We start from the raw sequence: 23,472 nt of genomic DNA, 5'->3' as shown, positions 1-23,472 counted from the left end.
CTTAGCCTTCCTCCCTCCTTTTTGATATAGTTTAAAATCTGTGACTTCTATCCAATTTAAAAATTAACAATTGCAAAAGATCCTTTTATATTATGCTGTCCTAATCCAGGGAATAGCTTGCTGGCTGTTTGATTTGTAAACTACTTTTAAGTTCTAAAGTAAACATTCATGACATTTGTAAACATTTCATTGACTGCTTTAACTAACATTGTTGCAGTGAGATCATGTTTTCAGTGCTTTTCAATTTTCTCTACGTCTCATTTCCTTAATATTATACAAGAATGCTTTCTTTCTTCCTCTCTCTCTCTCGAATTACTAGATTTGTATTTAGAAAACGTCTCCTTATGTTCTTTTATCTTTTGATTACAGCTGTTTCACTCCTATCCTCCAGCTGTATCAGGTATTCCTCCCATGATTCCTCCCACTGGTCCTTTTGGCTCACTACAAGGAGCATTTCAACCTAAGGTAAAAATAAGAATTACTTGTGCATTTGTTCACATTTGGTTTAGGTTTAGGGTTTGAATGCATCCGATGAAGTGAGCTGTAGCTCACGAAAGCTTATGCTCAAATAAATTGGTTAGTCTCTAAGGTGCCACAAGTCCTCTTTTTCTTTTTGCGAATACAGACTAACATGGCTGCTACTCTGAAACCATTCAAATATCAGTTGCACTAATGTAATTCAGGAGTAATCCCACTGACGATAGCTGGGTAACTCCAGTTTTACACTGGTGTAACTGAAATGAGAAATAATTTAATGGAGTTCATGTTTATACTGTGGTAGCTCAGTTCAGAATCTAGCCAACTAATTTTCAGATATAACTGATCTGAAAACTGATGCAAGTTCATTTAATAAACAAGTTTTTTTTAAATTCATTTCTTGAATTTAGTGTTACCTGATAGTTCCACCGTCACCGAAAACCATGAACCTGGTTCTCCTCATTTATATCTGCTGTGAACCAATGTAATTCTTCTGGCTTTAATGAAGTCATCCTTGAGTAAGAAGAGAATCAGGCTCTATAGCCCTGTGGTCTTTGCTGGATCAGGGCGTAAATCTCTACAGAGAAGATTTTCTTTTTCTTAAATAGGCCCCTCCAGTTTATTGATTGAATATGTAGATTGCAGTTCATTAGTGGAGTTCTTCATATGTATGGTAATCAGGCTGTTAACAACACTGCTGCTTAATTGTTAGTTGTACTGCAGCTGATTTCTATTCTTTTTGTTTTTTTAATGTGGGAAGTTACAATGCCTGGAGTGATGCATTTTGTTATATTGGCTGAATATTTAAATCTAAACCATGGGAAACGCTTTTTGTTTGTTTAAAGAGGTGTTGCCATTTTCTGATAGTATTGTAACAACTAAAAAAATTACTGATAAATTGTATATTGACAATGAAGTTAGAATCCTTAGTCTGTTTCAGTGTATTGATGTCACTGACAGCCATCAATGGATTATTTCCAGGTGCTAAAATTGATGAGCAATACAGTACAAGCTTGATGCTCCAAATACCACTGTGGACATTGTATAAGTCTGGCTAATCAAGTTTTGGACTATGGACAGAACTTTCAGTGTAACTATTGCTCTTGTGTTACATGATTCTATTTACCCTGTTTTGAATAACCAGAAGACCTGAGACAATGAAGTTTGGAAAATTGAGGCTGTATTATTCATTTTACTAAACCATGATGTGTTCCTTCCCTTTTAAAATGCCACCTTTATTCTTTGGGGAATACTAACGCTAAACAGGGAATTTTTACCCACTAATTTTGTCACAACTCATGACATTTTCTTGTAACATTTGTAGACTTCCAATCCTATTGATGTCGCAGCCAGACCGGGAACTGTCCCACATACCCTCCTGCAGAAAGACCCCAGGGTATGTTGGAAATGTTATGCCATTTTAGATGAGAATGCCATTAAAACTAATAATCCAGATAATTTAGGAATATGAGAGACTCTGTCATAGATTGATAGAAATGTAGGGCAGGAAGTGACATTAGAGGTCATCCAGGCCATCCCCCGTGCTGAGGTAGGACCCGTCAGGTACCTAAGAAGAGCATCTTAAGTTAGGTCTACACTTACGGGAGCTTGTAGAGTATGGGCACTGCACACCCACCTAGGAGGGGTATAAATAGCAGTGTGGACGGTGATGCGTGGCTTAGGCAAGTAAAATACAGTGCACTCCACATTTGAGCCCTAGGGTATATACCATACATTGCTCTTTACATAACCAAGCAGTGCCTCCCACCTGAATACTGCTATTTGTAGCAGCATCGTGTCCCACAGCCTTCCTGCTGCTGGGGTCTTTCCCTGCTGTAGTGAAAGGCTCTGGTAGCGGGGAGAGGCTCTGGCAGCAAGGAGGCAGCTGGGAAAAGATCAAGCTCCCCGGTGCCGGAACCTTTCCCTGCTTCTTCTTCTTCTACTGGAGCCTTTCACTGCCTTGTGCAGCTACACGCTGCAGTGATATGCGTGGACGCAGCTTGCCTTTCACAGCAGCATATAGCTACATACAAAGTGCCTATACTCTGCACACTGCCATAAGTGTAGACAAGGCATTAGAAATGCTTAATCCTGCATAATTAAAGTCAATGGGAATTTTACCATTAACATCAATGGGTGGATGATCAGGCTCATAACAACTTAAAGGAATGGTCTTTAATCATTAGCACAAAGCATATACCATGCAATGGAAAAGCCCTTTCCTGTAACATCCTCATGAGTAAAAGGATAAACTCCAAATCTATTATAAGGTTTATAAACATCCACAAGTTTTATGCTGATAGGCTATAATTGGATTATGACGTAGTCCCATATTTACTATAGTATTGATTATGCTGATGAAATATTGATGCACTTGGTTGATCGTTTGGCACTCTTGGATTTTTAAGACCAAATTGCACATTTTATTTGTTTATTTTGGTCTTGACTGTTCAGTTGTCGGCATTTTTCCATTTTACAGGAAAATGAATCCTGGTGATGAATGTCCATAGGCAGGCTAGGAATTTATATTCATCTGTTAATTGTTGTTTACAATGAGTGACATCATCCTGTCAGTTGTTAAGCAGAACTCCCTATTTGAAAGCAATGAAAAAAATCCATGCTGCTATAGGTGGCCCAGCTTTTCTGTATTGTAAGGCTATTTGCAGGTGTTGAATTATGAGTTTTATGCTGGGTCCCAACTCAGCTGGTGCCGCACTTTGGCTTTGTACCAAAACAAATTGTGCATTTTTGTTTCTGTGTATTCATCTAGTTGAAAAGATAACGAGAGCATCTTCCATTAAGTCATTTAGTTGTATACTTCCTTTCAACTTGTAGCATAGTTTTGATAGTTCCAAGATAATATAGTATGCTGTTGTTGCTTCCTGCAAAGCATCCTCTTATATCTGTAAACCTCCCTTCCCTTTTATCACGGCATTTCAAGAGGGACATCCAAACATGTCAGAAATAACTAATGAGTTTATTTTATATTTTCATTGCTATTTATTGAACCTAGTCAAAACATAAATAGCTGAAGCATGAGCAAAGGAGGATGACCGAAAATATCTGGCCAAAAACAAACAAACAAACAAAAAATGCTTTTTGTGTAAACATTCTTTATCCACATTTGTTCCAGTGTGAAAATCCCTCTTTTAAGTCAAAGCTGATCCGTTGCAGAGAAACCATCGACAACCGGTCAATGCCAGTCTGTATTGTCTATTCAAATTTTATAAGTAGAGCACCAGGTGCCCTTTTTTAAAACCATAGTCACTGAACGGACACAGTTGCTGGTTTGTGGTGGCACTTTCAAAGTGCCATTCCAGCCAGTTCCAACCCAATCCTTTCCAGCAGATCTGCAGAAAGGTGGCCAAGACCCCTTCCCAATCTCCTCCCGAGTTAGCCGCTTTAGAAATATGTGAACAGAAATTTGCCCAAAGGCATTAGCCATGTTTTTCTCCAGATTAGCAAAATTTCCATTTTTATAGTGTTAAATCAACAAATTAATAATAGTGCCGGAGGGCAGAGTGCTCTTTATGAGACTTGTTTAGTTGCTTGTCAACACTTATGTACAACAGTCATGGGGGAGGGGGAAGGAGATTGGTTCTAATACCGAGGAAAAGGACTAATTATTCTCCAAAAGGACTTCATTTGAAAGTAAAATGATAACATTTTAATTTCATCTCCTAATGAAGCAATACAAATTTGTTAATTAGAGCAATTGTTTGAGTGACAGGCATGTAACCAAGTTGTCATTTTTTCTTCACAGTTGACAGATCCGTTCAGGCCCATGTTGAGGGTAAGACACTTTCCGCTGATACACTCCTCCCAGTGGGTTAAAAATGCAGACTAATTATGAGGGAGTGCCCTGTTATATCTGGAACATGTGCGGCATGTTTGTTAAATAGCGTGGTAGGTCCCTCTATCCCTGTATCTTGTGGTCGCTCAAGTGAAATATGCATGGTTTTGAAGTTATTGTTTGTGCTTCTTACAGAACCCACTAACACAATGAATTCTGGAGGTTAAATACGATGAGCTTTCTATCTTTCTGACTCACAAGGTTTACTGAGCCAAATCCTGCAGAAATAGCCAGGCAAAACTCTGTTTTTGTTTTGCCTGAGAAAAGACTGCTGGATTTAGTCTTTTATTATCTATTTTGCAATATCAGTGTTGTTCAGTGCTGTACCAAACTTGAACTGAGACAAGGGTCCTACCCCCAAGAAGCTTACAGTTAAATTTAGACAGACAATCCAGTTCAGACGTGGAAAGCCAGGAATTAAGAGGTCACCTCAAAGCAGTACTGATGCCTTTTTAATTTTTATAAGTTTCTTTGGCGGTCTCACTTTTTGAAAATACGGAGACAAGAACTCCATATATTCACTAGCATAGCTAGACTCAATGGACGTGCAGAAGGTTGGGTGTTTTTGTTTTGTAATAATTGCTTGCTCTATAAAAGCTCTAAAAAAGAAAAAAAACTAGAAACAGAAAATAGAGCTGTTTGCCATGTTATGCTGCCTATGAAGTTCAGGCTTGTAAGAATACTACCAGGTTGTACAGCCTTTAAGCCACAGGTGGCTTGAAGAATTCTCCTCATTCCTATGACCGTTTTTATATCTGAACAGATGTTAGATGTGGAGTACATATGCTTAATTAACAGTGTTTGGGAAGGAATATTCTAGATGTGTCCTTTTAAGAAATGACTTCCTGAACTCTTAGCAGACAAACAAATAGCACTTGCAGGTGTTTTACAGCGTGTGCTTCAGTAATAATATGAAATACAGGTTAGAGGACAGATTCAGAGGGTGAGGTTAAACAGGGTTTCACCCACACAACAAGGGCGAGTTCACTGGCTTGCCAACTTCTTCAACATATCCCGCAGCTAAAAGTAAATTATGGAAGGACTTGAAGGCAAAGTTGACCAAGTTATAGTGGGGAGTCAGGCTCATTTTAAGCGCTGGGGTGATTTAAAAAAAAAGTGATTTCTTTTCACCTCTTTGTTGATGAAGCTAGTGTTTTAGAATCATTGCACTTGATGTACAGTTGTGAAGTGCTCTACTTATGCAAAATAGCTGATGTGGATTAGCATATACCGCATCATTGATTTCAGCTGAGATAAGCCATGTTCTCAGCCAGCTGAGTAGCACTGGCTGGCATCAGAAGAGCTGATAAAACAAAAGATGGATTTTTGTTTTTTTGAGAAGGTGATGACCCATAGTGTTTCTGGAGGGACAGATAAAGCCCTAATCCAGGGGCAGAATCTCTGCCCCACTTTGCTCCTGTGGCGGTGCAAAGGAAGCAGAGACGACCTGCAACATTTTTTATCTGCCATTGTCCTGATGTGAGGGATTCCCCAGTGGGCCTCACACTGGCAAAGCCAACTCCTGTGCCACCTTCCTAATGCAGGGGACAGGAGTTGGGAGGAAATGGCTGGCTATCTCCAGCAGGAGATAGTTGCCTAATCGGGGTCTGTGCCATGGCAGAGAATCAGGGAGCCAAAACCAGCTCCCTCACGGCCCCTTCTCTCTGGATGCAGTGAATCAGTGAAGCTTGTAACCTATAACCACAGAAAAGTGTCACGTGTCTCTGATGGTTCTTGATTTCATGTCACTTCTTTGTTTCTCCAGAAACCTGGAAAGTGGTGTGCTATGCACGTTCATATCGCCTGGCAGATATATCATCACCAACAAAAAGTCAAGGTCAGTCCTTTTGGCAGTCACACCTCTGTGGGGAGCTGCTCAGTGCAAATCTGTGGTGGAAAAGGTTCACCACTCATCATGAGCTCTGCTCTGCCATCGTTGAAACAACACTGTGGAGCACAGAAACATTTTAGTCTCCTATTTCTGTTTCACGTTGAAGGCTTAATTCATCTGTAAGATCCTAGACGCAATCACTCAGGAAATGTCTGTGTCATTAGTGGCCAGGGACATTAGAACATAAACTTTCAACGCCAACTGGTGACTGGGAAGAGCTAAGTGGAGGACGTATATGAACTGCGAGATTTGTTCTATTTATAGACCAGAAGTGAAAATACAGTGGTTGAGATGTTAAAAAGCAGTCTAGGGCTTAAAATGCATATCTTCTGCTGACTTTAATGGTGTTCCAGGATATTAGAAGGCACAAGGAGCTTCCCTCTTCTCCCTCCGCCATGCTGTCTAATATATCTTCACCAGCTTTAATTATTGTGTGGCTGTGGCACTGAAAAAGCACAATCAGGTTGGGGCCCCATTATGCTAGGTGTTGTACAAACATAAAATAACTAATGAATTTAATCGTTAGGGTTAATTGTCATTCATATTATAATGGTATTTTGTTTGTCCAGTGGCTTGGTGAGTGTGTGATTTTGTTTTGTTTTTTCCTTTTAGGATATTTCCATTATATTTTTCAAATAATTCCTGAACCTCTGAGCTAATTAATAGTCAGTAAGCCATAGGGATTCTCTGCTGTGAATACTTTCAACTTCAGATGAGTCAGTAGGCTGTGCTGATTGTGTGTTAGAAACTTGTACATGTTGCAAAATGAACATGGTTTTCATATCACTTTAGAGATCCTGAGTATGTGAGTCAATTGTAACAAGTCATATCTATACAGTATATGGAGATGTTGAACAGTTACTAAAGCCTGGAGCTAGCAGAGTTTAAAAACAACCCTTTTAAACAAGGTTGACAGGTTAATTTGCTGCAGTAGATGAATCTCTCCTCTTTGCTTCCTTATGTTTCCCCTGCCAGTGATCTTCATTCATCTTCCCATTACCAAAAAGAGAGACAATTATTGACCTAGAGAGTTATGTCTTTTTAAAAAAAAAAATTGAAAGGATTTTTTCTAGAAATGAAATTATCTTTGCCATTATCTACATTCTTTGAATCCTCTGTGATTTGATGCTCAGTGAAAGATCATGTAGGCAAACTTCTAAATCATATGAGGTGCTGTTTTGCATTGGTGTAGATTTTATCTAATGCTTCAGTTACACTCCCATGTTTAAATATGCAGAGTAGAACTATGGAGGCTTTTGCTTGTCTGTGTAAGGCTGATTTTATTCACTTTTCCAAACATGCCCAGAAAATACGTTTCATTATTTCAGTTCAGTTACAAAGGTATTTTTGAAACTTGCTGGTGGCAGTCGCCCTCCTCCTTACACACAAACCTTCATTGGTCTGTCTTTTTTATCATTTCCATAAGGCACAGTTTGCTTCCTGCACCCCAAGAAGTTAATGGAACTGTGCTTTGCAACCTAGCATATTAACATCAAACATAGCACTTGTGCTCATACAGCTTTCTATGACTAAACTAGACTGGGCCTTGCCCAGGTGTAGCTGTCAGGCTGGGGCAGGCACAAGGATCCTTGCCCCCATGTGCAGCCTTACATAAGGGCTAGGTGCAGTTGCAGTCTCAGTGGCTGGAGGAGCACAGAGACTCCTAGAGCCCCAGGTTTGGGAAGGAGAAAGCTCTCCTCCACACCAGCAAATGAGAGGGGAGCAAACTGCATCATCCTAAGGTCTTATGCAGCCTGTGCATTCTTCCTGAATACCAGGGAGCTCCTGAGGCATAGTCCGGCTGATTAAAAGCCTTGCTAAAGCTCCCACGGTAGTTTACATTGCCTCTTACACAGGCCAGTGTGTATATGCCATAATCTGGCCTATTATTATTATTGACTATTTATGTGTATTCCCACAGCACCTAGGAGTCCCAGTCATGGACCAGGATTCCCATTGTGCTAGGTGCTGTATGAATATAGAAACAAAAAAACAGTCCCATTATGGCCTGGATTCAGGAAAGCACACGCTTAAGTCCATCCCAATTCAAGGATGCACTTACAGCCTGGCCTGACACTCGCTGAAATCAATAGGAGTCTTTCCAGTGATTTCAGTGGGCATTGGATCAGGCACTTAAGCATTTAATTAACTTGAAACACACGCGTAAGGGCGTTCCCGAACAGGGATATTTTCCTGAATCCAGGCCTAATGTATTTTACATTGGGGCGCAATGTAAAGTACATCAGCTCTTCTTCAGTGCTCTTGTAAGGTAAGCCAGCACATTCAGCAAATGGTGCTTAGTTCTTAATCCATCTGTGGTGGTCCTTTATCAATACAATTTGGGAGTGTTGTGGTTTTTTTCATTATTATAGCCACACTGTTCATACTGCTGCAACTGCCAGCTTTTGCTAGTATGAGCAATTATCTTCAGGGGTTTATAAATTAATTGTTCTGAAAAAAAAAGTTTATAAGCTAAATATCTGGCATGCAGGGACTCCGCTGACAAGTGTATATTTCTCTGACTATTTTTTAATTATTCAAGCCCTAAAATCGTACTTCTTGCCCTTAAATCAGGTGTCATTTGCATTTTAATATTTTGCAGACTATTAGATCCAAACATGGATGAGCCTTTTTTTGTTCTTACATCTACATGGACAAGTTACTAGCACTTGAAAAGCAGCCGCGAGGCATGCACATTAACTTGGTCATAACTTTTAAATATGCATATTCATGTCATTGTAAAGTCCGTACTCTGAGCTGGCACAGTATTAAATATTGATTTATAAACCGTGACATGCTCCGGCATTACCGTTAAGATTTTTGGTTCAATGTTATGTATTTTAAAATTCACTCCGCTGGACTTGCACAATTAATCAGCAAATTCCAATACCATGTAAATAAAGAAAATGGAATACAACGCCTTGCTTCGAATTTGTAATACACACGGTCAAAAATCAAACATTCTTTAGATTTTAAGACTCGGTCCATCCTTTACTGGATTCCTTTCAGGCTATGTCTACGGTACGAGCTAGGGGTGTGATTTCCCTGCTCCTATACACATACGCCTACTAGCTCGCCTTGAGCTACCACGGGTATAAATAACAATGGAGAGGTAGTAGCACAGGGAGTGGCAGCTGACGTACAGCTTAACTGTGCCAAATATGTACCCACCAGTTTCAGGTGGGTTTATACACAGCACAGCTAAGCTGTGCCTCTCCTGCCATTATGTGTCCTACCACAGCGACTTAGACGCTCCCTCGCTCGTGTCAAGCTAGTGCGAGTGTGTGTACACGAGTATGGGAATTGCACCCCTAGCTCGTAGTATAGATGTAGCCGCAATCCCTAACTTGACCAGTTCTGCCTGTGTTTGCAGTCTGGGGTCACTGCTGAAGACTGATGTTTATGCGGTGGGGAGGTTTCAACATTAAATTTGATACTTCTGGCTTTTGTAGGTTTAAGTTACAAACTTAACATTACTGGTATACGATTCCTGTCATTGTGAAAGCATACGTTGACAAGATACACTTGTAAACTGGTGGTAGTTCCACCCTGCTCTTAGCACAGCCCACACCCTGTACAAACACGCACAGAATATGGTCCAAACTAACGCCTTCCCTGGGTTTTGCTTTTATTATTAGGTTAGGCCTAATTTATTCACCCAAGCAGTTAAGCAAGAGCTGCTTAAATCTCGTTGCCTTCGGTGGGATTCAAACACACGCTTAAGTGTTTCACTGAATTGGGGCCTTTGAAGGTATGTCTACAGAGCAAAAATATCCTGTGGCAGCAAGTCTCAGAGCCTGGGTCAACTGATTTGGTCTTGTGCTACAGGACTAAAAATAGCAGTGAAACATTCAGGCTGGAGCTCAGGTTTTGAAACCCTCTCCCCTTGCCGGGTTACAGAGCCCAGGCTCGAGCCCGAGCCTGAACACCTACATGGCTATTCTTAGCCCTTGAGCATAAACCCCTCAAGCCTTAAGTCAGCTGACCTGAGCTCTGAGACTTGCTGCCATGGGGATTTTTTTGCTGTGTAGACGTACCCTAAGAAAACATCAACCTGAGCCTGAGATTGATTCTTGTTCTCGCCCTTTGATTGTTCCGCCTTTTGTGATTATCTAGAAGAATCACAAGAATCTCTCTGCATTTCTGTTCAGGATCCCAGTATCTGACACGCTGTTACACCATTCCCTGGCAAGGCATCTTTCCATTTTCAGTGTCACTACTTTGCTGCAACCATATGATTCTGAAGGTGCCTTTTACTGCTCCTTCTTAGGAAGGTCTCATTTCGAATCCCATTTTCCATTTCAGAAACAGATGCAGTCTGATCCACACAAGCTGGACTTTGGCCTGAAACCTGAGTTTCTGAGCAGACCACCAGGTCCCAGCCTCTTCGGAGCCATCCACCACCCCCATGACTTGGCCCGCCCTTCAACTCTCTTCTCTGCAGCCGGTGAGTACTCAAGAAGCTCAGATGTTTCTTCTTATGGAATATTAGTTGGATGGCCGATCCCGTGGGTGCTAACAGGAAACGTCCAATCAGGTTTGCTCTCATGAGCTTAATGACCATTGGTCCGTTGAATCTTGTAGTTATTTTCCACACTTAAAGCCAGGATCCTGATGAGCTGCCAGACGTACTCTGAATGAAAGAAAACTTCCACACAGTTGTAGCTTACGTGCCATGAAGATAGCGCATTAGAAATATGACAGATCAGAGTCTCTCAACGTTTTCCATACTGCAACTTTCTGCACCCCCCCCCTTCAATCTAGCGGAGACCCCTTATTTAGCAATATGGGAAGGACAGGATGGCTGTGACCCGAAGCATCTGTTTGTGACCTCTACCTGAGGGTCACAACCCCCAGGTTGAGGACACCTGAAAAAGGGAGTGAGTCAGGCCGCGTACAGGGATTAAGGTAACCTCTGCCATGTACATGTGCTGTCATTTCATAACAGACAACAGTGAATATAGCCAAGAGCACTGTGGTTCATTTACTGATTTAGGAAATTGTTTCCTTTGGCTTTGCTTGATAGGTGCTGCTCATCCAGCTGGCACCCCGTTTGGTCCTCCACCCCATCATAGCAACTTTCTCAACCCAGCTGCTCACTTGGGTAAGTGCAAGAACTAGTTACAGATTCTCAGTAAAGAATTAACTGTGAACAGAACTGGGAAATAATGTATAAGCATAGTTTGTGTCCTCACCAAATTCCAGTGTGGGCAGGTACATTCTGCCTTCCTAAATACCCACTGAAATGACAAATGGCTACGTTGTATTTCACTCCCTATTCTAAACTGTTCTCCAGTGATCACAGAGTATTGTTAAACAGCTGTCATGCTTTACCCCTCTCAAAAATAATGTCGTTCTTTCTTTCTTTCGTTCTTTCTTTCTTTCGTTCTTTCTTGCTTTCGTTCTAAAAACTGCCCAGACAAAGACTCTGTGTGCCCTGCCAGTTATTCAAAATTTACAAAACTAAATAAAAATATCAATCAGTTGACTCTTTTCTACCATGCAGCAGCCCTAGGTACAAATAACAGCAACCCAGAAAAAACACTTGGAAATCATCCACCTGGAATTTTGAGTGAAGTCAGACAATACTGATTCAGCTTCACTGTAGTCATGACTACAGTAGATTTAAACTCTCTTGCTAAAATAATGGTAAGAAGTGTAATTGCCTGCATTGGTGAAAAGCAGCAACCATGGTTTTAAAAAAGGAATAATTCAAGGCATTAAATGAAAAGCTACATTCTGTGTGGACATAGAGTGTTACAATAATACAACCTGCCACCGCCTGTGAATCAGAGTTTGAGACTTTAAATTAGTCTTTCGTTTCTGGACGGGCAGGGTTTGGGAGGGTCACAGAGATGTCACGCTGAACTCATGGAAACGGTTTGTCATTCTGCACCAGGAATCCTTTAACTTACCCATTAGAAAACAGTAGGGCTGGTTCGCCTCTCATTTGTACCAGTGTAAAACAGAAGTAACTTCACTGAAGTCACTAGACTTCTCCCACTGTAAAGTGAAAAGAGAGCCAGACCCACAAAGCTTACCTGTGTCCTACACACATTAGATACTTAAAAAGAAAAATAAACTAAAAAGACTGATTGCAACACTTTCCAAAGGCTCTAAACTACTTTTTCATATATAACATTAACAATAAACCTTGCAGCACTGGAAAATGCCCAGGTCAATCTCATGATTCCATAGCATAGTAAATGTGGACACTGTCAGTGTGGCTATCCTAGCTGTGTCCTGAATGTGGTTTAGAAGACGTGACCAGCACACGGCGTAAAAGTATTCTGTAGGATCAATGGTGCCAGCAATGCCTTGTTAGCCAGGAGCATTTCAGGAGCGAGCACTTGGAATAGATATGGGATGGGAGTGGAATAAAAAGGGAGATTTTTTTCAGCTTTAACACATTGGCAACCACTCCCAATAATGCAGGGGCCCCAAGACTCTGTGTTCTTGAAGTTTTGCTTTTGTTTTGAAGCAGAGATTTTCTAATAAAATGATCCCTTTGTGCTGGCATTGAAAAAAGATTTCTTTTTTCTCTAAACACTGCCATATTTTGGATCATGTTCAGCTAATGATAGTTGTGGACTTCACTATATGCAAACATAATACAGTTGGATATTTCACTAATGCTTTATTTCAGTTACCAACATGTCAATGTTTTTCAATTGTTCCTATTTGATTTCAGAGCCTTTTAATAGACCAGCTACGTTCACTGGTCTCGCTGCAGTGGGTGGTAATGCCTTCGGGGGACTTGGGAACCCGACAGTTAGTGAGTAACCTCTTTCTCTAGAAATTTGCCTTTTGATTATTTTTGTTCATTGCGTGACTCAGGATTTTGAGTGAAGGTGACTGTCTGCTGTGTCTGTACTAGTTACATAGATCACACAGTCACAAAGGACCTGATTTTCAGAAACAGACGTTATTTTTTAGAGGATGCAATTTTGTGCTCAGAAACAAATTATTATTCTTTATGTATTTCATAGTTCAGGTTAAACATACCACCAACTGGTAACAATACCTTATGTAGTTAAAAGACAAAAGTAACCTAGAACCCATGAATTTAATTAACTTGAGAAATTCCTAAGAGTTCCATTGTAATGGTCAAAAACAGTTAATATGTGCTGCTTTATCTAGCCTTAGATGGGAATATTTTTTCCTTTCTGACTACTTATCCAGAAACTGAACTTGAAAATGCTTACTGGTCCTGTGCTTATTTGCACTGAATCACCTAAATCTTTCATAGTTTTGGCCAATCACAAAAGATCAGTCCCTAAAAATCACATCTTTCTTCCTTTTGTCATGCTTCCTCTCTCCCCCCCTTCAAATCCGACATTATTTTCATCATTCCCATCTTGAAAAACTAGAGCTAGAAGGCAGTGAATTTATGTGTCTAGAAAGCTGAGGATCTTAGCTTTCAAACAGTAAAAGCATGTTAATGTCTAATTATGACATAGCTACTCACTGCCAAAGTCATGTTGAAATTTAAGTAGAGAAAATGAAATAAGCAGGATGGTAACCAGAAAGACATGATTTTAAGAGCTGCTCACTAATGACCAGCCAACGGTAGAAATGAATGCTTTGTATACTTTTGAAAAGCTGAGAATGGCTGTTTTCCAAATTCAGTAGTATATAGTATGTGTTTCGAATCTGAAGGTTTTGCAAGGTATAGGATGTTAAACATGTATTCTGCACTGGTCCCAGACTGAATATAGCAAGCCCATATCTTGAATTGGTATCATTTTCATTCCCTGATGCCTCCAATATGTTTGGAATAAGAAACATGTCAATTTTGCCTGATCCTTTCTCCCCTTATATACAGAATTTCCATTTTGCAGTTAAACAGCTGTCAGTTGCCTGTCTAGTGTTAGGAATGAGAGCCTCTAATGAATCTCTGTTAATCTCCTTTCCTTTTCCAGCCTCCAATAATATGTATTCATTTTAACTCTGAGTGCTGTAAAAGTTTTTTGGTAAGTACCTTCACTAAAGCATACCTTTTTCTTAAACCTTTTTGTTTTCCACTTCACCATTTCAGCACCCAACTCAATGTTCGGCCACAAGGATGGCCCCAGTATGCAGAGCTTTAGCAACCCTCATGAACCCTGGAACCGACTGCACCGAACTCCTCCTTCGTTCCCGACCCCTCCGCCCTGGCTGAAGCCAGGAGAGCTGGAGCGCAGTTCATCTGCTGCAGCTCATGACAGAGATAGAGATGTAGATAAACGAGACTCATCTGTTAGTAAAGATGACAAAGAAAGGTACGAAAGAACGCTTCCAAGAATTGTCTAGTTCAAAGCGTGGGGGCTCTGTTCAGCTTTTAACCCTTCCCAGCCTGGCCCCTGGTTAACACACAGCTTCCACAGATTGAATTGTGCACTTAATCCCTGCAGAACTAACACTGTCAATGTGGATGGTACTAGGCTAGTAATACAGAAGACATAGTTCTTGTTCAGGTGCTTCCTAGAAGGCCTAGACAGGCTGATCCCCCTCTCATTTGCACCTGGGTTAATCAAAAGTAACTTGACTGAAGTCAGGAGAGCTCTGCCAGTGTAAAGTGAGGATAGACTGAGACCCACAGAGCTTACCTGTCCTTCAGGGCAGATTTACAAAGGTATTTAGGGGCCTAAATATATAGACAGGTGTTCAGTGCCAATGTGATTTAGGTGCTTTTTTGAATCACGCTAGGCACCTATCTGCATCTTTCAGCGTGTATATACCTTTGTAAATCTGGGCTTACATGCATTAGCAACATTTTTCAAAGGTATTAATCTTCCATTTGTAATATTTAAAATAAACAATTGTAACACTGGAAAATGCTCAGGTATGTCATGGTTCACTGACATAGTAAGTCTTAGTTTTCATACAGTACATTACATTTCCTTGAGTCCTTTTTAAAAAAAACATATTTGCATTGGTTTTGTACATTTCAGAACATTGTTTTAATTCAGTGCCTTACGTGGACTCGGACACTAGTGTAAACCTGTCCAAGCTGAAAGGGTTAATGAAAATTAAAACTGGTCAATTTTTTTTTTTCAGAAATGTTCCCATTATAGTTACATCAATCACAATTCTTATTAACATTTAAGAACCAAATTATAAGATTTTGCCAGTCAGCGTCATGTCCTGCTTGAAAAACATGCAGAACGGATTTCAGCTTTTTCAACAAGTGTAGCTTAACAGCTTTCCTGCTAAGATGGCATATTCGTTATTTTGCTAGGTAATAGCTAACTTTCTTTCTTTCTTTCTTTCTTGAATATTTAGGAGATGTGTTTTTTTGGCTACTCCACCGAGTATACTCATGAGTAACCTCTTTTTTAAAGGACGTTACATGAACACATTGATATTCTAAAAATACATTTTTAAGAACTTTTTAAGTAAGTCAAGCTACAGATTTTTTCAACTATATTTTTCCATTTGGAATATTTTCTGTGTGATCGCATGGCCTCGTTTTGTTCAGCTCTAGTTTTAATGCTTCAAAGGGAATTGGGGAGTCACTCCTGCAGACACTTAGCCATGTGAATAATTTTACTTACTGTGGATGTGGGTAGATTTTAGAACTACATGAGTATTTCATTTGGTATTTTGTTGTTTTGTTACAACGTGTGTTTCTGTTGAAGACAATCCCTTTCAGAAATATATTCCTTGCCAGCTGCTTTTGCATCGCTCTGAACTCCATGTCATAGTTCCAAGCATATTTCTTTTTAATGATCAGCCTAATTTCAGAGTCTGAAAAAATTAAGCTTCATTCATACATCATACTTCTGCGCAGTTACAGTTGTCAGCTTTATAGAAGTAGAATACTGATTTCTCTAACCTAGTATGATAATGTATCAAACAGAAAAAAATGTTATTTTTTTTCAAGAGTTTTATTTTGCAATATAGTAATGCTATTACCTGTACTTGAAGATGCTGGAAAATCCATTCTGGAAACGTACTAGCTATCTAAATATTTCTGGGGCCACCATACTATCTGCCCACCTCAAGTATGTTAATTAATTTATCCTCGCAACATCCCTGTGGAGTATGGACGTATTAGCCTCGTTTTATAGTTGAGACCTGGAGGTCCAGAGAAATAAACTGATTTCCACAAATCTCACAAGTAGTCTATGACAGAGCCGGGACTTATCTCCTGAGTTCCACTACAGTGCCTTTATCACAAGACCATCCTTTCTTTTCTACAGGGTTTAGATATGCGCAGATAATTACCAAACCTCATGCAGCAATTATGTTAGCCTGATTAGGCGTTAGTGCCTGATTCTAATCTCACTTATACCAGTGTAAATTACAAGTAACTCCACTGAAGTTGACGGAGTTGCATTCATATGAAACCAGTATAGGTAAATCACAGTCAGACCCAAAAATTGCTCCAATTTTACACTGGTATGTTCTGATATAGTACACTCTTTATCCTTTAGTATCAGTGTCACTTTTCTTTTCAAGAAATCCACCACTGCATTACAGCATTTAGAAAGAAAACAATAGCTAGTGAGTACAAGATGAGAACCCTTGTGCTCAGCAACAATAGGTAATCTAAAAGGCACCAGAGAACAATTTCCATTCTTGCAGATGACATTCAGGTGGTTTTAATCCCAGAGCAGAAAATATCACGAGTCCTGTTGACTCTTTTAGCAACATAAATGCAGTAAAATAATCATAGTGAGATGTCTCAATAGGTGCCTGGCAATATACAGTTTGGCAACAGACATTACATGTTGTATTTAGTAATAACAATACTTTGCATGTTCACTTGAGGATTCCAAAGCAAATGTTGCCTGGTCAATATACTGGAAACTGGGGCACAGAAACTAGGCCAAGTTAACACAGCAAGTCTGTGACAGACCGGAAAGTAGAAATGACTCCCAGTCTCCAGCTCTACCCACTAGATTACATTTTACTTAGCTGAGTTATTGTGTAACGATAGAATCTTAGTGCATCTTGAGATAATTTCATCAGTATATGCTGGTTGCTTAATTGAATAGGACAGAATCGGCAGAGAAAAATGGTTATTTCATTCATCCAAAAGTATGGTAATTGAATATATTTATTCATGTTGGTTACAGAAAGCATTTATTTCAAGCACAATTGAAAATATATAAATTACAAAGCAAACTGATTTAGCATTAACTAAAGAACTCAACAGGTTCCCCTTAAAATAAAAATACCAAGAAGTCCCTAAATCACTCCCCCAAGCAAAAGCTGATATTAATAGGTAGTCATTGCAGAGTGCCATGGAAGTCCACAAACTTATGCTCTGTTGGAGAAACAAAGGAATCATGACCCCAAGTTGAGGGGCATTCATTAAAATCCCCACCTCCAGATGTTCAAATCCAGCTTGTATGGCTCAGCTAATCTCAGTTGTTGGTACAGAACATGAGGAGAGAGACTGTTTCTAAAGTATCCAGGGTCCCAAACATTTAAGGTGTAGTAAATCAGTGTGGGCATCAAATTCACGCTGCTAGAAACACATTGCTGAGCAGTTCCATTTTGCTGTAACTGAAGTTTCTGAGCAGTCTTCTGATGTGTGCCTATGAAGTTAAAGTTGCAGTAATCTAGTCTGGAGGTAGCAAAGGCATGAATGCCCGCGGTGAGATCCGTATCCAAGAGGTTACGCATAGATGAAAGGATGTCATCCCCTTGGTTGCTGCTGCTAAGTGACCTTCTGAAAGCAGCTACATTCTATACACAGGAGCCCTAGACAGGGTGACCTTATTAACAAAAGGCAAGTCAAACTGCTCAATTGACAGGGCAGATAATCTCTTAAATATCTCCTCTGGATGTGTCCTCCAAGGCCACATTTCCTGTCTTTTCTGGATTGAGCTTCAACCACCTAGCCTCTCGCAAGTCCCAGTCATGGCTAGACACTGAGAAAGCAGAGAGATGACCTCACCCAGGTCTGATAACAGAGACTTAGAGATGGAGGATGACACTGCTCAGGCTACCTTGTTGTCCTTCCTAATAGCCTCACCTACACATTTAACAGAAGAGAATTCTGCAGTACCCTACATGAGAGAATTCCCATGGCCGATCGCCCAACACAACCCCTTTTTACAGAGTAAATAATGAAGCTACTCTGTGTATCACTGCCAGAAACTGCACCGGTGTCTACTTTACCTTGTTGTTGTTGTTGGTTTCAAAGGACAGCTGATACCGTAGATCTAAAGGGATCAGCATAGACATCTGTCACCAGGAGGAGATCGTTGTCTAATGCTCTTTCTGTACCATACATAGATCTAAAATAAAATGGGTCCAGGAAAGATGGAAACTTTATGGCAACTCTATGGTCTTCCTAAAAAGGCAGGCTAGAAGCAGGGCTCTTATTAGCAAGATTATCAGGGTCCAGGGAGATATCTTCTTGAGGAGGGACATAGCTGTTCATAAAGGGTGAAATTCACCCCTGTGCAGGTAGTCAGCTCAAGATCTATGGACCATTGATGTCTCACTTAAGGCCTAGTTTGAGGGTTTCAGTGGTAGGCTCTTCTGACCTCTTGGACTGGGATCAGTTTCACCTGTAGAGAGATGCTGGCACATTAAGGGAGATGCTGAAAGCCTCCATCAAGTAGTACTATGGAGGGTATATTTTGTTATGTTTTCAAACTCTTCAATGCAAATTGTAAAGCAAGAAGGATGCAGAGTATATACATAAAGAAATTAGATATGTAGGGTGTAGAGATTTTAAACAATAAATCAATGCAAAACGAATGCTGTCTCTTCATTTCTCCCCCTCCTCCCCCACCAACTTCTATTAAAATACATTTGGGAGGAGTCAGGTAAAAATCATATAACTCCTGCAATTTAAATTTAATTTCTTCACTTATTTTTGAGGCTAGAGTTAGGTTGTTTTTATTCATTGCTTATCTTCTTACAAACTGTTGAGGCTGCTGTTTAAAACTTATACAGATAGAGGGGGGGCCAGTATCTCTGTTGGTATAGCTCCATTGACATGAGTGCTGAGGATTTGGTCAGATGGTTTGCAAAGCAGCTCTAGGGACCTTCTTTCTCCCGGGTCTAGATAAATAGAACAAGCATAGTGTAGAGAAGGGGTGTTCTAGCAATGCCACATATGCCTCTGCCAAAGGAAATAATGCATTAAAATAGCACATTACTAGCTTTCTGCACAACAGTGAACAGGGAGTCAGGAGCCCGGTGCTTTGTTTTATTTTCAGAGTTTCTCAAATCCTTAACCTTTACACTTTGCTCTCTCTAGGGAGAGTATTGAGAAAAGACACTCCAGTCATCCTTCACCAGCACCTATCCATCCAGTGAACTCCCTTGGACATAACCGCAGCTCAGCTGAGCAGATCAGGAGCCATCTCAATCCTGAGATTCGAGAGAAAGAGAAACCCAAAGAACGAGAGAGGGATCACTCCGAATCTCGGAAGGACATGAATGTTGAAGAACACAAGGTGAAGGACAACTACTCTTCAGAGAAAGAAGGCTTGGGCCATGAAAGCAGGGCAGTGGAAGAGTCTAAGCAAATGTCCAGGGTACCTTCACCCTACGCTAGGCCCCCTGTTGTGGAGAGCACCAGGCCTAATAGTACTTCCAACCGTGAGGCTGAGAGAAAGAATGAGACTGCGTACGATAATCAGAAGAAAAGCAGTGAAGTCAAAGTGAAGGAGGAACGGAAGGAAGACCACGATGTTCCACCTGAGGGACCTCAGACTCATAGGTCATCTGACCAGCCACCACCAATATCTACAGCCAACGTCCATCCAGGTTCCTTAGTGTCTATGCCTATGACTGTAGGTGTAACTGGTATACACCCCATGAACAGCATCAGTGGCCTGGACAGGACTCGCATGATGACACCTTTTATGGGAATAAGCCCAATCCCAGGTGGAGAACGTTTTCCTTACCCGTCTTTCCACTGGGATCCGATGAGGGATCCCTTGAGAGATCCTTACAGAGAGCTCGATATTCATCGGAGAGACCCTCTGGGCAGAGACTTTTTGCTAAGAAACGATCCCCTTCATCGTCTTTCCACGCCAAGATTATATGAAGCCGATAGGTCATTCAGGGACAGGGAACCTCACGACTACAATCACCACCACCACCACCACCACCATTCTCTGTCCATGGATCCTCGACGTGAGCATGAGAGGGGCAACCACTTGGATGAGAGGGAACGGTTACATATGCTCAGAGAGGACTACGAACATGCACGCCTGCACTCAGTTCACCCTGCCGCCTTGGATGGTCATCTGCCTCACCCAAGTTTAATCACACCTGGACTTCCCAGCATGCACTATCCCAGAGTCAGTCCCCCGACAGGACACCAGAATGGCATTCTCAATAAAACTCCTCCCACAGCAGCTCTCAGCGCCCCTCCTCCTCTTATTTCCACTCTGGGACCTCGGCCTGGGTCTCCCAGAAGGACTACTCCTCTGTCGACAGAGATGAGAGAGAGGCCTCCTTCTCACACCCTTAAGGACATTGAAGCTCGATAAAGAGAATAAAAAATAAGGAGATACTGAACACGATATAAAGAGCTTCTTGCTAGTCATTGACGCAGACTGTGGATGTGACTCCGCTGTACAAAATGTATAGACCCAAGCGCAAAGATTTTGAAATGGGTTTTTTGTATATGCCATGTTGAAATTTTCCAGATCTTTTAGCCAAGTCCATACGTTCCTTGTGTCTCCTACTCTATTTTATTTCTAGTTTAAAAGTTTCAAAATTTGAACTGAAGAACAAGGCATCAATCATCATAATTTGGTTAAAAACAAACCAACAACAACCGTACAAAGTTCTTTCAGACCAGAAGTGAAGACAATTGTAGATATCTGTGTAAAAAGATTGCTTCATGGGGTAATGGTTCATATATGCAAAAAGGGTAAGATGAAAGCTTTACTTTGTACAAATGTAAATAGATAAAATTAAGTAACATAAAACATTAATACTTCTTAAACTGTGCTATTTGCAAACTTAATATTGATCAACACAGTTTGCTTATACTGTGTTACATATATTGTTATAGACAGCTAAACCCCTTCAACTATGCAATGAATTTTAAGGCTTTTCACAAAAGCCTGTATAACTCAAAGGAGCCTTTCAACACACAACCTACTTAAAGTCATATTTTCCCTGAACAAGCTCATCTATTATATAAATCTGTTTTCCTTGCTTGTTTTGATGATGAAACAATCCATTAGAAGTGTAGTTTTCCATATGAACCCTGGCATCAAGATGCTAATGTTACCGTAGTACGTGTCATTTCTTAGGCCTTGTGCAGGTTAGCAAAATATAATCACTGGCACCATAGTGTCTAATCTGATGGATGGTTTTTCAGTCCTGTTAACCTGGGTTAAACAGAGTAACAATCAAATGTGGGATACTTCCCGGAACTTTTGTCACTTAACATGTCGAGTTTATTTTTGGAAAAACATCTGGTTATAGCTATTTGAGTCTGTTGTTATGATCAGTGTGTCATTTTTATCTGTACACACACTTTTTTTTTTTTTTTGGTTAAGTGAATTTAGCTACACTGAAACAAATCCTACAAGAAAGCTAATACTTTCCTAAAATGATGGATATATTTTCACTGTGGATCAGTAGTTTAGTCTGAACTCCAGTGCAGATTTTATAATGCAATTTATTGTGTTTCAGTTGGTAATAAAGTCTGTGAATAGCTAATAGGTCAGCTTTGTTTTTCCCTGATCACAGGAGAAATGGCCCTTTTAAAAAAAATGCATCAATCTTCTGAAATTTCTGTCTTTTCATAACACACTATTTTATAATGCATTACGTTTCTTGTCTAAATATTTGGAGACAATATGACTTTATCAGAAAGAATACAATATCTTGTCTACTGGACTGTAAAATATATGTATGAAATAAAATTAGTTCCATTGGTCTTCTAGTGTATTAAAGTGCTATCTGAAGTTGTTATCCTGTTTTGGCAAAAAAAAAAGAAAAAAAAGAAAAGAAAAAAATGTCTAACGACAGACAGTTGTTTCTAATGATCAGAGATCTATTTTAGTAGTCAACTGAAAGTTTAGTTGTGAGCTTCAGATTTTGTGAACTCCAGATGTTGTGCGGTGTTTTTTTTTTAAAGAACAAAAGGGAAAAAAATTAAAAAAACAAAAACAAAACAAAAAAAACAAACAAAAAAAAACCAACCCAGAAGAATATGTACACTGGAACCGTAGTGGTAGCTTTCAGTATTGTAAAGAGATTGTTATATACAAACCTTTTTGCTGTTTATCCTGTATGTAATAAAAGTCCTTTCTAGATCCTATGTGAAAAGAAAAGTGAAGCGGCTCTGAATCTTCAGCATGTTTCCTCATCAGCGAAGACTTGTGTAATGTAAATTGTGCCATGTTATTAAAAAATGTGAACTAAACTGCCAGGTGCTTCTTTGTGTGGAGTGCCCCATCATTGCTATAGGGAAGAAATCATATTTCTTCCCAAGACTGGGCTTTTGTTCCTAAGAAATAAGCAGCCATGAGAAAAATATAAAAGAAACTCTCTATGGGTCATGCTGTAGAAATAAGCCTGGTACTATAAGGAGGGAGAAAGAAAGAGGAGGACAGATCTTTGGTGAAGTCCCAATTGTGCAAGGTATTTGAATGCCTGCCTTACTGTAAGTGAAGCTGGTGCCATTAATCAGGTGCTCAAAGTTAGGCAGGTGCGTAAGTACCTCAATGAATTGGAACCCTTGTGTAAACTGGCACAGTTCCACTCAGGTCACTGAAGTGTTGCCGATTTACACCAGCTGAGGATATGGCCTTAAATGTTTTCCCTCCATTAAAATCAACATTTTGTGCATAGGAGATGGTTTTTAATCTGTACATGAATATTTTTTGTGGCTTAAAAATGGTTCAGCCCCACTTAGCACTGCTCTTTACTGTTGTCATTCTGCTTAGAAATGTCAGCTCCTGTTGATGTCTGACTTTCAGGTTTTTAGTCTGCATTTGTTAGAAGCCCTTTACCAGGTAACTTTTGGCAGAAGTAATTGTGATGCTGAAATTTGTCATCTTGAACAAGATCTAATAAATCTGTCCTCCCTCTCTACTACACACAGCACATCTCTCTTTGTAAGCATAATTGCTGTGTACAATTGGTGTATACAAGCATACGTTCAAGTCATTTTGCTCGTCAAATTATACTCTTGTACTGTATATCTTTCCTCCCATGAAACGTTGTCCAAATTCTACTGTTACACTCATCTAAATCTGATGTTTAACACCTGTAACGCTGGATTTTCACCTGTGTAACTAAGAGCAAAAGATGGCCCTATCACTTATTT

At 40.1% G+C, this 23,472-nt stretch overlaps 1 protein-coding gene across 6 annotated transcripts in view; it reads left to right on the top strand.

Annotated features, from left to right (window-relative positions):
• The window catches only part of AUTS2 (activator of transcription and developmental regulator AUTS2), a 968,366-nt gene extending 945,106 nt beyond the window's left edge, over positions 1-23,260 (top strand). For 3 of the 6 annotated variants that reach the window (XM_074974908.1, XM_074974909.1, XM_074974907.1), the window contains 9 exons: positions 370-465; positions 1,802-1,873; positions 4,241-4,270; positions 6,096-6,167; positions 10,527-10,668; positions 11,248-11,325; positions 12,913-12,996; positions 14,260-14,482; positions 19,429-23,248. In XM_074974908.1, the coding sequence (XP_074831009.1) occupies positions 370-465; positions 1,802-1,873; positions 4,241-4,270; positions 6,096-6,167; positions 10,527-10,668; positions 11,248-11,325; positions 12,913-12,996; positions 14,260-14,482; positions 19,429-20,671 (2,040 nt within the window). In that variant the 3' untranslated portion in view covers positions 20,672-23,248. Of the gene's footprint in view, positions 1-369; positions 466-1,801; positions 1,874-4,240; positions 4,271-6,095; positions 6,168-10,526; positions 10,669-11,247; positions 11,326-12,912; positions 12,997-14,259; positions 14,483-19,428 lie in introns of all 6 variants that reach the window. The other 3 variants (XM_074974906.1, XM_074974904.1, XM_074974910.1) reach the window with 3 other exon arrangements.
• The last annotated feature ends 212 nt before the right edge of the window (positions 23,261-23,472 follow it).

The sequence above is a fragment of the Natator depressus genome, chromosome 17, assembly GCF_965152275.1.
Source record: "Natator depressus isolate rNatDep1 chromosome 17, rNatDep2.hap1, whole genome shotgun sequence".
NCBI lineage: Eukaryota > Metazoa > Chordata > Testudines > Cheloniidae > Natator > Natator depressus.
This window is presented reverse-complemented; position numbering and strand designations above follow the sequence as displayed.